Source organism: Thunnus albacares, chromosome 2, assembly GCF_914725855.1.
Source record: "Thunnus albacares chromosome 2, fThuAlb1.1, whole genome shotgun sequence".
Lineage (NCBI taxonomy): Eukaryota > Metazoa > Chordata > Actinopteri > Scombriformes > Scombridae > Thunnus > Thunnus albacares.
Window position 1 is genome coordinate 24,414,647 of NC_058107.1, and position 14,324 is coordinate 24,428,970.

Here is a 14,324-nt window from a genome sequence, read left to right on the forward strand (position 1 = left end):
TTATAAGCTGCAGCTTTTTTTCAGACCGCAGGGGAAAAAAACCCTTTAAGATGTGTTATTGTGCTGTTTTGAGCTCCTCTATTTAACTATCGGTCTCTGTTTTTGTGAGTGTATTTATGTATAAAAAATGAATTTGTATGCAGACCAAAAAATAAATTCTAATATTAAATTCTAGTATTTGCGTGTAGTTTAATTCCACTCTGTGACAATTTCAGTCCGTTAATCAATATGCACATACTGTTATTCTTTTGAAAATACGCACATAGTTTTTTGTAAATATGCAGTTTGTTTGTATGGTTTTATCCTGAGTGGTGGCACACCACCTGGCCTGTATACATACTCTTAGTTGCCTGTCAAGCCGCCGATAGACTTGCTTTTTATCAATGCAGTGCATTCACCAACGTCATTGTTCAACTATTGATGGCGCAATTTAAAACTTAAAAAAAAATAAATATATATCTGGAGGATTAAAAGGTTTATCCACTAGGGGGAAGATTACGACTGATCATCCCTAACTGAAAACGGAACATTCTTCTTGTGGTTTGTTACCCAGACGGACGCTGTGTACTGTGTAAGAGAAAAAATAAGAAAGATATTTGGTCGCTTCTAACTTTCTCTCTTAGTGATCATTTTACATGTGAATATAGTGGAAATCACAGCAGAGCCATTGTCTTTAAAGTATGTGAATGGTGATTTTGTCAGACGCTGTTGCGGTTATAAAATTAGAATTTTAGTAGTGTGAAGTAGCAGCTTGGAAATGACTTGGAAGTGACTGCTGGTTAACATGTAGTCTTAATGGGCCGAGTTTCAGTCACTATTTCATACTCGTCCCGTTGTCTGACAACAGAAACAGAAAAGTATGTAAATGAGATCAGCCTTATTGGGAATTCAGCTGTATTATAATACAGTATATGTGAGCACAGAGAGTGGGGAAAAAAGCAACCGGATATCAAGGGCTGACACCATCTGGCACTAGGCAGAATGCAAATACAACAAGTTGACGTCACAAATATGCTAATTAGCACATGATGTCAACCAGCGACATTTCGAGCAGGCTTTAGCTAATTTCCATTGCAAGTACTTGGCAACACTGCACTGCATATCAACACAGCTGATTTGTTCATTGCCTGTAAAGTTATACTGTCACAGCATGCAGTCAGTGAGGATAGTCTGGCACAGATTACTAAAATATAGTTAAACATGTAGGCTGTAGTTTGTCATGACATCTTTGTGACTAACAAACAGACATGTACAGCCTGTTTTTTTCCAGCTGGCTCTAATGTTACAGTAACTCACATACACATTTGTTTACAGAGACAGTCTAGACACTAATGCTAGCAAACTCCTAACAGTAAAGTACAGAGATGCACGCACATCAATTGTAATAATATTAGCAAAAAACTCAATATTTAATTTATGATACCAGCGATTTGATCCTGCTGCAATAACATCATAACAACATAACAACAGCTAGCTAACACATAGGTTAGCTAGCTAACATGAATTAGCTAATGTTAGCGCTTGTTCCAGTGGATCTCTGTCAAACCACCATGCCGTTATTAAGCTGGTTAAAACTTTAACCCAGTTCAGTTCTATGTGAAAAAAAAAAGACAGAAACAGACTCACTTGTGGTCTGGGAGCTCCGGCTGAACTCATGGAAGCTGAAGGTGTAAAGTTAGGTCATGCCTCTAAGAGAGCAGTAATTTTCCACAAGGTAAAGTTTGGTTGCAGCCTCAGACTCAGCAAAGAGTGAGTCTGTTATTGAATAGTGAAATGATAGTCCTGATTGGATAGTCAAATGATATGTTAATCAGAGCATCCCCATTGTCTATTAAGGAGGAAGGGTAAAATGTGGGACAAAAGTACTTGTACTCACAGGTTTGATTTGTACTTGTACTTATGATTCATAGCTGTAAACTTCATTCACACACTCAATTGAGTTCTGTGTGAACTTTTCACCCACAAACATATAGATGTGTAACTGCAAACCTGATGTGTAATTGCAAACCTTTGTTCAAATGTACTTTATGCACTCACACATTGGAAATTATTTGTGCAAATCTTTTTCATTTGTTCACAAAATGTCATGCACAGCTGCAGATCTCTTTACGGATTTAAAAATTAAATCTGTTTGTTCAGATATTTTTTTTTACATTCAAACATTTGAATTAATTTGATCAAAACGTTTTTACACATTCACACATTTGAATGTATTCATACAAAATGTTTTCGCACATTCAGATGTGATACTTATGACCCTATTTTGTTTCCATAGCTGTGCATTTCTGTTCCTGTGACTTTCTGCTGGCGTATGTGGGTAGTCTGTTATGCTTGCACTTTATGCAGTTATTGCATCTTCAAGTATATATACTGTATGTGTGTTTGAGTGTCTGTGTGTGTGTACAAAAACATTCTTGACCTCATCAGGTTATGACCCACATGGATCCCATCAGCGTAATAGAAACCTGATCTGCTTAGAGCCAGCTATCTATGTATGCATGAATGGGCTTTTGAGGTTAAGCAGTTGACAACACCTAGAAACAACAGTATAACCTTGAAACCTGACATTTATTTCTCATGTGCCGGCACTTCAAGGCCTCATTTCCTCCAGACTTGAGCAGCAGAGTTGCCTCCTTGTTCTTGATGACCTCTGATATCTTTTCTGTTATTTATTTTCAGGCTCTGATGCGATGCAGTGTACAGTATGCGGGTGGGGCGGCTCTCTGGGGGCCCCAGGCTGGCCCCCGTTCATGTGATCAGGCCCTACATGGAGTGGCATTTGGCCTGGCCCTATGGGGCCCCGTCTGGGAGCAGAGAGCTGATCTGCAGCCAGCCTGGAATGCCAGACATTTGAAGTCAGACTTGTTAAAAAAGAACGAAGGGTGGTAGGAGTTTGGTCAAATAGGCCCCTGTGTCTAAAATAGCCCACAGACTCTGTCCGAGAGGGAGGGGAAGGAGACAAAGCTTCTTCCCGTAAGCTGACATTAGGAAAGGCCAACCTTTGCTTGAATAGAAAAGAATAGACAAAGCTGTACTTTGTGTGTATGTTGTCTTTCGTGTGGCTTTTGTCCATCTACTTACCTGTCTGTCTTTGTGTCTTAAAAGTGCGTGTTTGCATGTTTCTGTATGGGTATGCAGTAGTGTGAACAATGTGTGAAAGGTATGCTGTAACAGCATTTGTGTCCTAATGGTTCAGCAGTTCAACAGTTATCACACCAGGGAGCTGATACTGCACTTGGGGAAAGAGCAAAAAACTCATCACACAGTATGACAGTCGGAGGATACTCTCTCTCTATTTCTCTCTCTTTCTTTACCTCGCTCTACCTCCTTCTCTCATTTTCTTTCTGTTTTTCTCTCTCTCTCCATAAGTATCTATCAGATAACCTGTTCGTTCGCCCTCTCTCTTCCTTTTTCTCTGTGCTTTCACGTTTTTTCCCTATATTTATCTCCACCTCATTGTGTTTTATCTATTTCTTTATTTTGTGTCTTGCCTTGTCACTCACTCATTTACACATACAATATACACACTCAGTTCTCATCATTTTTTTCCCTCGTCCCTTACTCTCATGGGGCTGTTTTAGTGGTGTCCCAGCTATGAGCTGAGCTGGGCTGGGGATGTCAATTACAGGACTATGATAGGGCCCCTGCTGCATTATGCATGGAAGTGTCCCGCTGGGGAAAAAATGGCCTACAGCCAGGAACGATGGATGGAGGGATGGAGGGATGAATAATGGATGGAGAGATGGAGGAGCGAAACACTGTTGCAATCTGTGTCTCACCAAATTGAAGACTTGCCCTGGCTCACACCTCTGAAGCTCAGGGCCAAGTCACCAAGGGTGACTCGGCGTCATGAGGTTGTTGTGAGAAAGCACAGGATAGCTTTAATCAGTAATTCATTTTGTGCATTGAGACCCATTGGGGGTACTGGCATCAGAAAGGTTACCTAAGGTCTTTTGTCTGTTATTCCATATGCAGACAGCCTTTTAATGTGATCAGTTTTGTTTATTCCTTTCTGGATATGAATTCACACAACTGTTGGTAAGCTTTTGCATATAAATGTGTGTATATGCGTATGTATGAGTGTCAGCATGCAAGGGTATATGCGTGAGAAATGCCACACAGAAGCAATCAAAAAAAAGAAATATAATTAACAGAAGAGACCAAATTTGTTATGTTTGGCATCCAATTAAGTCTCAGAGATTGTAAATCCATTTTTTTAATGTATTGTTTAGAAGAATGTGACTAAACAGAGAAGAGTAGAGTTAATCTTTATTTCATCAAAGGGAAATGTATTGCACAGCAAGCAGTCAATTAATAAATGAAGAAAATCCGATCAATTAAAAACAGACACAAGACAGGGGCAACAAATATTAATCATATACATTCAAGGTGTCAATGGCATCACTCATCAAAACATCAAAAAATTTGCAGAAATCTGAAAATGATTAGCAACACTGAGACACCAAATTTGGATCTTTTTGCAGACTTTTTTTCCTCTCTACTACCTCAGTGAGTATCTTTAATCCTGCATTTATATAAAAGAAAACATTCCTCTGCATAGACTTTTTGTTGAGGGTTTTCTAGATCAGAACATTTGCCTTCTTGACAGAGTCTGTAGCACAAGTAAAAAAATTAGCTATTAAGGGTGGAGAGCAGCTGTGGACTTGAGCCTACAACTTTGTAATTTATTTCAATATTTGCTTTTTGTGTAATTTTAAAAAAGCATCTTAACAGCACCACAAAGCTTATTCTGATGTAGAAAAGGGAGGGAAGTTATTGTCAATTCACTTCTGTAGATTTAAGAAAAATCCAACACAAGCAGCAGTCACAGGATAATCAGGAATGATACGTAAAAATTGTCATGTATGGTGATGAGCACAAATGTAACATATGATTTTAAAAAAAAAATTTGTTTTTCAAATATTTTGATCAAAGGATGCCAGCCAGTGTGTGATGCAAGATGTGGACCTGAAGTGGAGGATCTATGTTGAATCAATGTAATTGTTGGTGTAAATAGGAACTTTCATGAGGCATATTATTTCTTATAACAGTAAAACGGGAGAAATTGTAAGCAGATAAGCAGGTAAGCATGTGCAATAATGTCAATATTTGCTTTGAAATGAATGCTTAATAGCTTGAAAATAGCACAGAAATTTTGTATTGGTAATCAGGGACAAACATTCATCCCCACAGTAGATATTACATTCAGATCTGTAGAGGAGATGAAAGGTGTACACACAAGTGCAGGTACTACATATGCATGGAAGCATGTGAAAGTCTTCTCATGCATGTATCCCTGACAGGTCCCTGATGTCAACTAATGTCAGTCAGTGTATCAGTGAACGTGAAAGATGCTGTTGTTGTTCATCCCCACCATGGTGGGATGACACTATTTGTCACTGTAGTGATGGATTCCGCCTCCCTCGGAGGAGCATGTGCAAGCGCCGTCTCTGAAAGGCTGTCTTTGTGTTTCACACTCACTCACTCACACACACAGAGACACACACATACGCACTGCTGGAACTGACAACAAAGGCGTGCTTATCCAATTGTGGGGGAATAAGATTAGGCTACAAAGAAACTCATAAGGCTAATGTTAGCATCTCCTGCTCCAGTGAGAGCCTTTGTTTGTGTAATCAGGAAAAACATGGGATTAGATTTGAGATGCTGTCTCGGAAATGATGCCCATAAGACCCTATTGTATGATGTTGACATGTTCCTAAATAACAGAAGGCGATGGCCTGCCTGCTATCTGATAAACAATCCTTGGGGAAATAAAGAGTAGTTGTGTTCTTCAGATATCCGATTGTGTTTTGCTCCAAAATAGACTGTCTGGCAGACCCAGCCTAACCTATGTCTTAACTCACTGTTTTCTTTTATAATTGACTTAGCTTGTCACCATAATTGGGTTATGGAAAGGAAAGAAAATAACTCCTCTGTCATCTGGTGTTTTAAGATGCTAATCTTTCCTCGATGAGAGCAGCTCATTTTACAGCTTACTGTAATTCATCAATGGCAGCAATTTGTGGTTTTATTGTAGCTGTGGGAGTAGACTGTCAATCCAACAGGTGAAGTAATTGAAGCTGATGAGTCTCTTGAGTTGGGAGTGGGGCCACTAAAAAGTAAAGCTGTCTTTCTGAGGGACAAAATGCTATATTCTATAATTACTACCGCTATATATTGACTATGCTTAAAAATCCTGACGTGAAACACACACAGACATTTGCTCTGTAATGTAGAAGCATCTTTAACATGTTTGTCACAGTAGTAGGGTGGTATGACCTCTTGAAATGTTCTTTGCAGAAGGGACGTGCAGTTTGCCATAAATTCTCACACCAGTGTCAGGTCAATAGTGGTCGGGACACTTAAGATCTAGAGAGTGTGAAAGGAACTCTAGACAGTCCGGTGTTGTTATATGGGCCAGGAGAAAGAGAGACCATTCATTCTCACCTCTGTGACCCCTCTTCCATTCTTCTGTTGAAGAATAGCCTGCCTCTCACGCACAGTCGGCCCTAAGCCCCTCAGGGCACCCAGAGCCTGTTACATAAGACAGAAGTAAAGAATGCTCCAGAAAAGTTTTCAGCCATGACCTTGGCTTTGACAGAGCACTCCTATTGGTCCTGTTGTGCCGGCGCTGTCTCATAGTTAAAAGTCACATGTCCTGTATTCATGTGTCTGTGTAAACTGAGGGTGAGGTAAATGTGCAGAATGTTTCTGGCAGTTCTTGTGTAATATCGAGAATAATCCAGTATCAAAAAGGCGATTAAATTTCTGTCAATCGACTAATTGATTAATAGATAAATTGTTCCAGCTCTAATCATAATTTTTAAATAAGTTTAGAGTATGTAGTTCTTCTGAAATAGCTGAATACTTGACTCTAAAATATTTTTCTAATTCTTAGAAAAGGCCCATTAGGGAAAAAAAAAATCATGACCTCCAACATGTTGCATAATTTATTAAGAACAAAAAAGAAAACTTTATGATTATTTACAACTTCAATTTCACTGCTGAACTCAAGTTTAACTACTAGTATCTGAATGAAATGTGTGGCTGTGTGTTCCCATTTCAGCAGTTGTTCAGTGTTCTTTGCTGGCAAGCATGCAACACTGAAATAAACTTTCCAAACCCGTGTCAAACCGGAAAGTTGAGGGGAAAACTACAGTCTTAATTTAGCCCTTTTTAAAAATCAGATATGAAAAATGGACATTAGGGGAAACCATTATCTATACAGAAGAGTATTTACTAACTCACATTTGCTAACCATTATATTGGAATGAAGCTACTCACAGCTTTACTACAACTTCTAAATTATTTTGTGGCTCATAGCTTTGATAAAATGTTCTGTTGGCACACACACACATGCACTTTTGTTTATTTTATCCCTCTGTATAAATAGATAAAGCCTCATGTTTTTGGCACCACTTAATGTGCTTTTAAGCTTTTTTGTTTATTTTATCCAAATGAACATTTACAGTATATTATATCTATATAAGGGTACATAGATGCAGTGTTTTCCTACTTCTGTTTTTTTTTTACATGCATTCTTGATGCAAATAATCTAGAAACATATCAGAACTCTAAACATATGTTTAATACCCGTGTGAGAATTGTGCAAAGTATATCTTCATTAACGTAACTGTCCAATAAATCAGTTGTGTTATGACAGTTATTACAGATGCTTATAATTTTAAAAATAGGAACATATATCAGACTCTGTTCTCAATATTTTCCCTTCCGTCTCCATAAAGATCTTGAGAGGGTAACGACTGGATGTATAATTATCTTTTATTGTAAAAGTCATGACAACTTCTAAACCCTCTTTAAACTTTAAATTTGCAGCTCTTCCTTGAAGTCATGTCTAGAAACAAAAGTGGATTTTACCCATTGGCGGTTTACAATTTTAGTCCTGGGAACATGATGTTCTCGGTTAATGTTTGTACGGGGCAGTAAAGTTTGGCAAGAATGCCGCCCTTTGCTAAACATAATGTAGAAGATGGAGAAAGGGATGGGCAGTTAGTAACTCCCATACTCATTAGTACACACACACATGTTGGGTTGTCTTTCCTGGCGTGTTGAGGCAAAACTTTCTGTAATCATAGGTGTGGAACATTACCTCAGTTTTTCTTTGATCTTTTTAGAGGGTGGTACAGTATGTCTTCATTGTGCTTAGTTTTTATTTCTTTGAGCATTTTTGCATCTCAATTATTTGCAGTTTGAATAATTCTTCTTTTTTTCCTGTTAGCTCTTGTCTACCCCTATGTATTTTCTTGTCTTTCTCTCATTTATATAACCTTGTACAAACATTTTCTTTCCTCCCATACTATTTTCTAATCCATGTCCCTTTTTTATTCCTCACTCCCTCACTTATTTCTCACTCCTTTCCTCCCTTTATATAATTTATGTCTGGCTTCATCTTTCTTGTTCATCACTTCTCTTTATTTCTGTCATTTGTCTTCCCCAGCCCCCATATAATTTTCCTGTCCCAGAGCGTGCTGTGTGCTGGGAGTCCTGGTTCTGAAGAAACTGCCTTGGGTCTGTGTGGGTCCAGGCTGTGCCATGAGATCGCCCACTCCTGGTTTGGCCTGGTCATCGGAGCCAGAGACTGGACTGAGGAATGGATCAGCGAGGGCTTCGCCACCTACTTGGAGGACATTATCTGGGCCAAAGCACAGCAAGTACTGTACACTAAAATTGCTGCCCTATTATCGTAGTTTACTACAGCTATTTCATGAAAGTAACTTAATTGTGGCCTTTTGTAGACTGTCACTCAAGGTCGACTAACACTTCTAGATTACGGTATGAACTTTCAGATACACCAGTGTAGCCAACTTTTTAAGTCTAGTTTGTTGTGGCTGTCTTGAGAAGGTCTCCTCTGACAGAAAATGTCATCAGCAATGATTAAGTTGATATTTGCTATATTTATTTAGTTCACTTCATCTTTCTTGTCATCCCGAATTACTGCTATGACCCTAATGATCCAGTCATCATTGGTATAATGCAATAACACAACGTCACTGTTGTCATTGGAATGCATTTTGAGGATTGTTGGCCATTAGGGTATTGAAGTAAAATCATAAATCAGGCACACAAGGAAACAGTTTATGAAGACACGAACCCAAGTTCCAATGCAAAAAAAGCACAAAAAAGAAACAAAAACAATGTCTGAAAGGTAAGGGAAGTTGGCCAAACAAAAGATGGTCATGGTCCGACCACAAAATAACAGTCAAACCCAAATCTCCTAAAACGAAAGAGAAAGACTAACCTGAAACACACAAGAGCTGTGAAAAAGCATATTTCTACCTTTTCCACAAGAAAATTTAAAGGAACTAGATGAAACATCAAGAGGAAAAATCTGCCAGTTTGGAGGTTGTGTGCATCGCTCAAACATCCTTTTAAGGACTGAACAAGGATGGAACTGGTAGCTTGTAAATGAGGAATATCTGCAGAGAAAAATAGATAAACAAGCCAGAAGAAGAGGGTGTAACACTGGTACAAAATGTTTACTTGCCACACAGCTCTGATCCGGGAGTTGATGTGCATCCTCCCACTTGCTTTCCCACATCATCTAGAGTTACACAAATGTTTTTATTATGTCTGTGCTGTTTAATCATGTCACCTTTATGTTATGAGTTTTGTTCTGAAGAAACAGATTTAATCATACTTGTTGGTGCCAATAATAAAGCACTGGTGGTCACTGCTGTTTATACCACGACATTCTTGTTCTTTTTGTCTTTTCATTTAATTTACTTTTTTCTATTTTTGCTGATAAAACTCACCATGTTTAAGTTTTCCTTCTTTAATGTTTTGCTTTACCTCTTTAAAAGTTTCCTTTACATCCTCTTTATCTCTCCATATATCTCCCCCCAGCTTTCTTTACAAGAAATAGCAGAACAGTCTGACCTGAAGGCACTGCTGAGGTGGAGAAGACTCTCTGATGAGTTGCAGAATTCAGAGGAGGAACTTCAAATCCTCAGGTGTGTGTCTCTGAATTGGTGGAGCCCATCTGTGTTATCTTACTTTTGCTGCCAATATTGAGGAAATGGCTCTTTAAGGACATGGCTCTTGCAACAGCACCGTCTGCAATCATGCTCAAAGCAGGACATTGTACTACTCACCGACATGGAGTTGACCACAAATGCTGACTGTTGATTGTCTGTTAGTTTCAAATATCAGATTTATTTCAGAGGTTTATTAAACCATGCCAGGATCAACATGTACAGAGGAGGCAACATATTTTCTGTAAAACCACATTACCCTGCTATCAGTACTTATATACTCTTTTTTACATCCTATATGTAAAACAAGAACTTCTTACAAGCACTGTTAGCCAAAGTAAATAGGTCAGTGGTGGAGTGAGTGACTGTCAAGGAATTTACACAAGTAATGCAAAGAATCTTATTTCTTGGCTCAGGACTGTCATTCATATTTGTCACTAATTCATGGTAGTTGATCAATTTTGCACTTAACACCACCAATGCTGCTACAAAAACACAAACTAATGTCCAAAATCATAATCCACCAAATGCAGTGACTAATCCTTCATAATGTTTTGAAAAAGCAAACTCTGAATCAGAACTTTTCTTATACCTGTTTTTTTTTTTTATACATTTACATTGCAGCAAGTTTAACCATACACATGGTAGAAAGTGATTTTGAAGGAGGATTGAAAAAATATTGACCCAGTTGCATTTGTCTGGAACTAAATCACAAGAGATACAGTCTACCTTTTTAAAGTTAGAGTCTGCCCAGCCTTTTGTCAGTGTCTACACATGCAGACACATGTGAGCATGAGGTATATGCATTCCAGGGGTACAGGTGTGGCAGGTGTGGCAACAAAGTATATCCAGGTGTACTGTACTGTCATGTCTTAGAAAAGCTCAGCACATGAGCACGGCAAGCGTGCACAAAGACACAAACCGTTCATCTGATCCTGACAATGTGGGACCCACACCCTGTTTGTTTTATCCAAGGTGGAAGCACAATGTCATCAGGGGATTACAGGTGTAAACCCCAGCCAGGAGGTAACTGTTTCAGGGTGGAAATTGTAACAGTTGTATTGTACCCTTCATATTGTAGATTTCCCTTTGAATAAAAAAAAACCTCTTCACTGGAGATGACACTTGTAGCATAGTGCTCTATTGATATTCACAGTTGTAAGTGGCCGTACAGAGCATAACAGCAAATCGATGTTATTGATTTCATGGCACTTCTGCTTGGCACTAACTTCTAACTATGCCACTTCACTAATAATGTCCTGTCATCACACAATAGAAACACCTATCAATGAATGGTATTTAAAATTCAATCAATTTAAGTTTCTTCTGAAGTGAAATCTGTGAGATTCAGTATTAGTGATACTGATTTTACTTATTTGTTACTTAAGGACTGTCCTCATGAGTTTAAAGGGTTTTCGGTGCTTTCAGGTTGACAGTGTTTGGATATATGACTCTTTCCATACTGAAATGATAACCTCCAGTGTATTTTGTCCATTATGAAGTTTCACATTCGTGCTTCGGCTTAAACATGGTAGAATTTATTACTGTGAAGCAAAATAGAATTTGAAATATGAAGCTGTGTATGAGCGAAAGGGTTAAATGTACTTGAGAGCCGTGACTGTCTAGCAGCCTGTCAGGGTGTTCCCCTATGAGGCAGACACACGGGTGAGTAGGAGGATCAGGATTAGGTTTCCCTGCACCTGACGGGGTTAAATCAACAACACAAAACTAACATCTGAAAAATGCAAACAACACAGGCACTCACACATGCGCACATACGTACATGCCCATACACATGCACACATACATTGTGGTTGATTGTGGTACATGAGAACATATTACTTCTGAGAAGACAAGTAATTGCTCAAGTGGCACCCAAGGAAAGCCATGTCTAAATCCTCACAGCTCTCAAAGCTATGGTAAAGCATGTTGGGGCAACACTTTTTTAAGCATCAATAGACCCTTGATTGTGTTAGTCCTACTGAAATGTAAATTTTAGTAGAGCCGCGAGGTACTTCAGTGTTAATGTTTATTGACTTCCAATGGAGTCAAACTATGATGATTCAATCACATTATGTTATTGTTTTACAAAATTTGGGGTAGCTTCCAAAACGTTTTCGGGGAGTAACTATGTAATTTGGTATGAATTATCTGGAAAATAGAGACAATTGTCAATTGTCAAAACAACGTATTAAAAGGAATTGAGTCTTTTAGTCATTGCACAGCAGACAACAATACAGGCAACATACAATTCAACATATATGAAGAATAAAGTTTCCAGTAATACATGAATAATAACTGAATATTTACTTGGCTTTAAATGGAGCAGTTCTTTCAAGGAAATTCCTGTTTTTGCTGTAAAATTATAAGAGCTCTTTCTGGGAACGTCCTATAAAATTATTTAGAAATGACTAGGAAATAACCAACTTGTAAAATTAAGTGTAACCAAATTTTGTTGTCCAAATTAACATTTTAAAGCAAAATAGTTATTGAATATTTTGTTTTTTGAAGAGTTTTGTCTGACGCAGTCCGTAACAGTCAGAATAATATTGATTTGATCATTCTTAACCTTGTGAACAGCATGTTCACTCACTAGTTTTCAACCGCATCTCACTGTCTTCATCACTGGATGGAATTCGATCAGTTGTCATAGAGATGGTACAGGTGTCATCATGCCTTAAGTGTGTAACAAGTTGTCGTACTGAATATGAGTGGGAGTTTGTAACCCCTGTTTAAATTTGGTCTTTGGTCCAATGTTCAAAGACGGCTGATTTTGTCTGTTTTCAGTGTTCATTCACTCTCACCCAGTGTTTCATTGATTTTCTTCAGTCTCAATAGGATAATTTTGTATTGTGATATATAGATATCAGGATAACCTTTTTATTAATATGGTGATTCTCATTTCAACCATATCTCCCAGCCTTTAAGGGGACCTATTGTGCTTTTTGTGGTTTGATATACTGTTATGATGTCGGATACCTATATTAAATATGTTAAATAAGTAAATATATATACTTGAGGTTAACGTATGCAGAAATGCTCCCTACAAGTCAAAAGCCAGGGCTTCAACCTGCTCTGAATGCCTCGTTTGCAGCGTTTTTTTTCTACCTTGCCAATGAGCCAATGTCAGATCATTGTGCATGCCTGTAAATGGTTGTCCATTCTATAGCCTTGGTTGCTAAGGTTGTTGCTAAGGTTTTCCCATGTGTTGTTTGTGTTGTTCACTCGCATATTTGGATCGGATTCCGGCTCTAACATGCACGATTGGATTTTAGAAGTTGACGATTTGAGTAAAGAACGAAAAAAAAAAATTGAAATCCTACTACTGTAATTTGTTTCATGGTTGATGTAGCCTGCCAAGTGGCTGGAAATCGGCTGTGATGCAGCCTCTGGAAGCTTACCAATCAGAACAGAGTGGGCTCACTGGGAGGGGGGCCTTAAAGAGACAGGAGCTAAAATGACCTGTTGCAGACAGCGGCTGAACTGAGGGGCTGCATAAAGAGCCAGTGTAAGATAAATAAGGATTTTTTTTTTTCAACTGTGAATCAGGCAAAGCTATTCTAGTGGAGTCCCAGAATAAAAATATAGAGCTGAAAATGAGCATAATAGATGTCCTTTAAATGTTAGTTGAAATACAAGAGGCATTGGAAGGTCAGATGTAACTAAGATCTTAGATAATATGAGTAAACCGCCTGTCAACAATGCACAGAAAAATATTAGAAAGGACGTGGTGAAGGGAAAAGAAGTGAAACCTCCTCACTGGTTTACACACACAAACAAACACACACTGACAAAGGCTAAATGGCAGGTTGTGCTTTCCAAGTTCAGTGGGTCACAATCGACACCCCATGATCCAGCAGGGGCCCCAGTGGCCAGTGTTTATCAGTCCATTTCAGATGAGTTATATTTAGGGCAGCCTGGGCCAGACGCCATTCTCCCTGCTGATTTACTGGGCTGCTGGGAGCACTACACTACCTTATCCGGTTTCCACAGTCAACCCAGTGTAATTTGTCAGGATATGGCTCGCGGAGCTATAAACCTCCTGTATATGTGTGTGTGTGTGTGTGTGTGTGTGTGTGTGCGTTTGACATTAAGTTCTGTCAGTAATAGCTCCTGATTTCCTCCCGCTCTTTCTCTCTCTCTCAATCTCAGACACACCCAGGTGTATGCATGGCTACACACGCACACACACGCACACACACACACAGACAAACACCCTCCCTCTCACACACACATGACCTACGAGTAAGATAAGAGCACCATTTATTCTGAAATACATTGAGCTATTGTGTGATTCTCCAAGGCAGCGAGCAGCGATTCCTCTTAAAG

The 14,324-nt window shown here is 38.8% G+C and overlaps 1 protein-coding gene across 2 annotated transcripts in view; it reads left to right on the plus strand.

The window, feature by feature from the left end:
* LOC122997984 (aminopeptidase O (putative)) overlaps positions 1-14,324 on the plus strand; it is an 80,339-nt gene that overhangs the window by 19,235 nt on the left and 46,780 nt on the right. For both annotated transcript variants that reach the window (XM_044374435.1, XM_044374428.1), the window contains exons 7-8: positions 8,462-8,675; positions 9,868-9,974. In XM_044374435.1, coding sequence (XP_044230370.1) covers positions 8,462-8,675; positions 9,868-9,974 — 321 coding nt within the window. The remainder of the gene's footprint in view (positions 1-8,461; positions 8,676-9,867; positions 9,975-14,324) is intronic.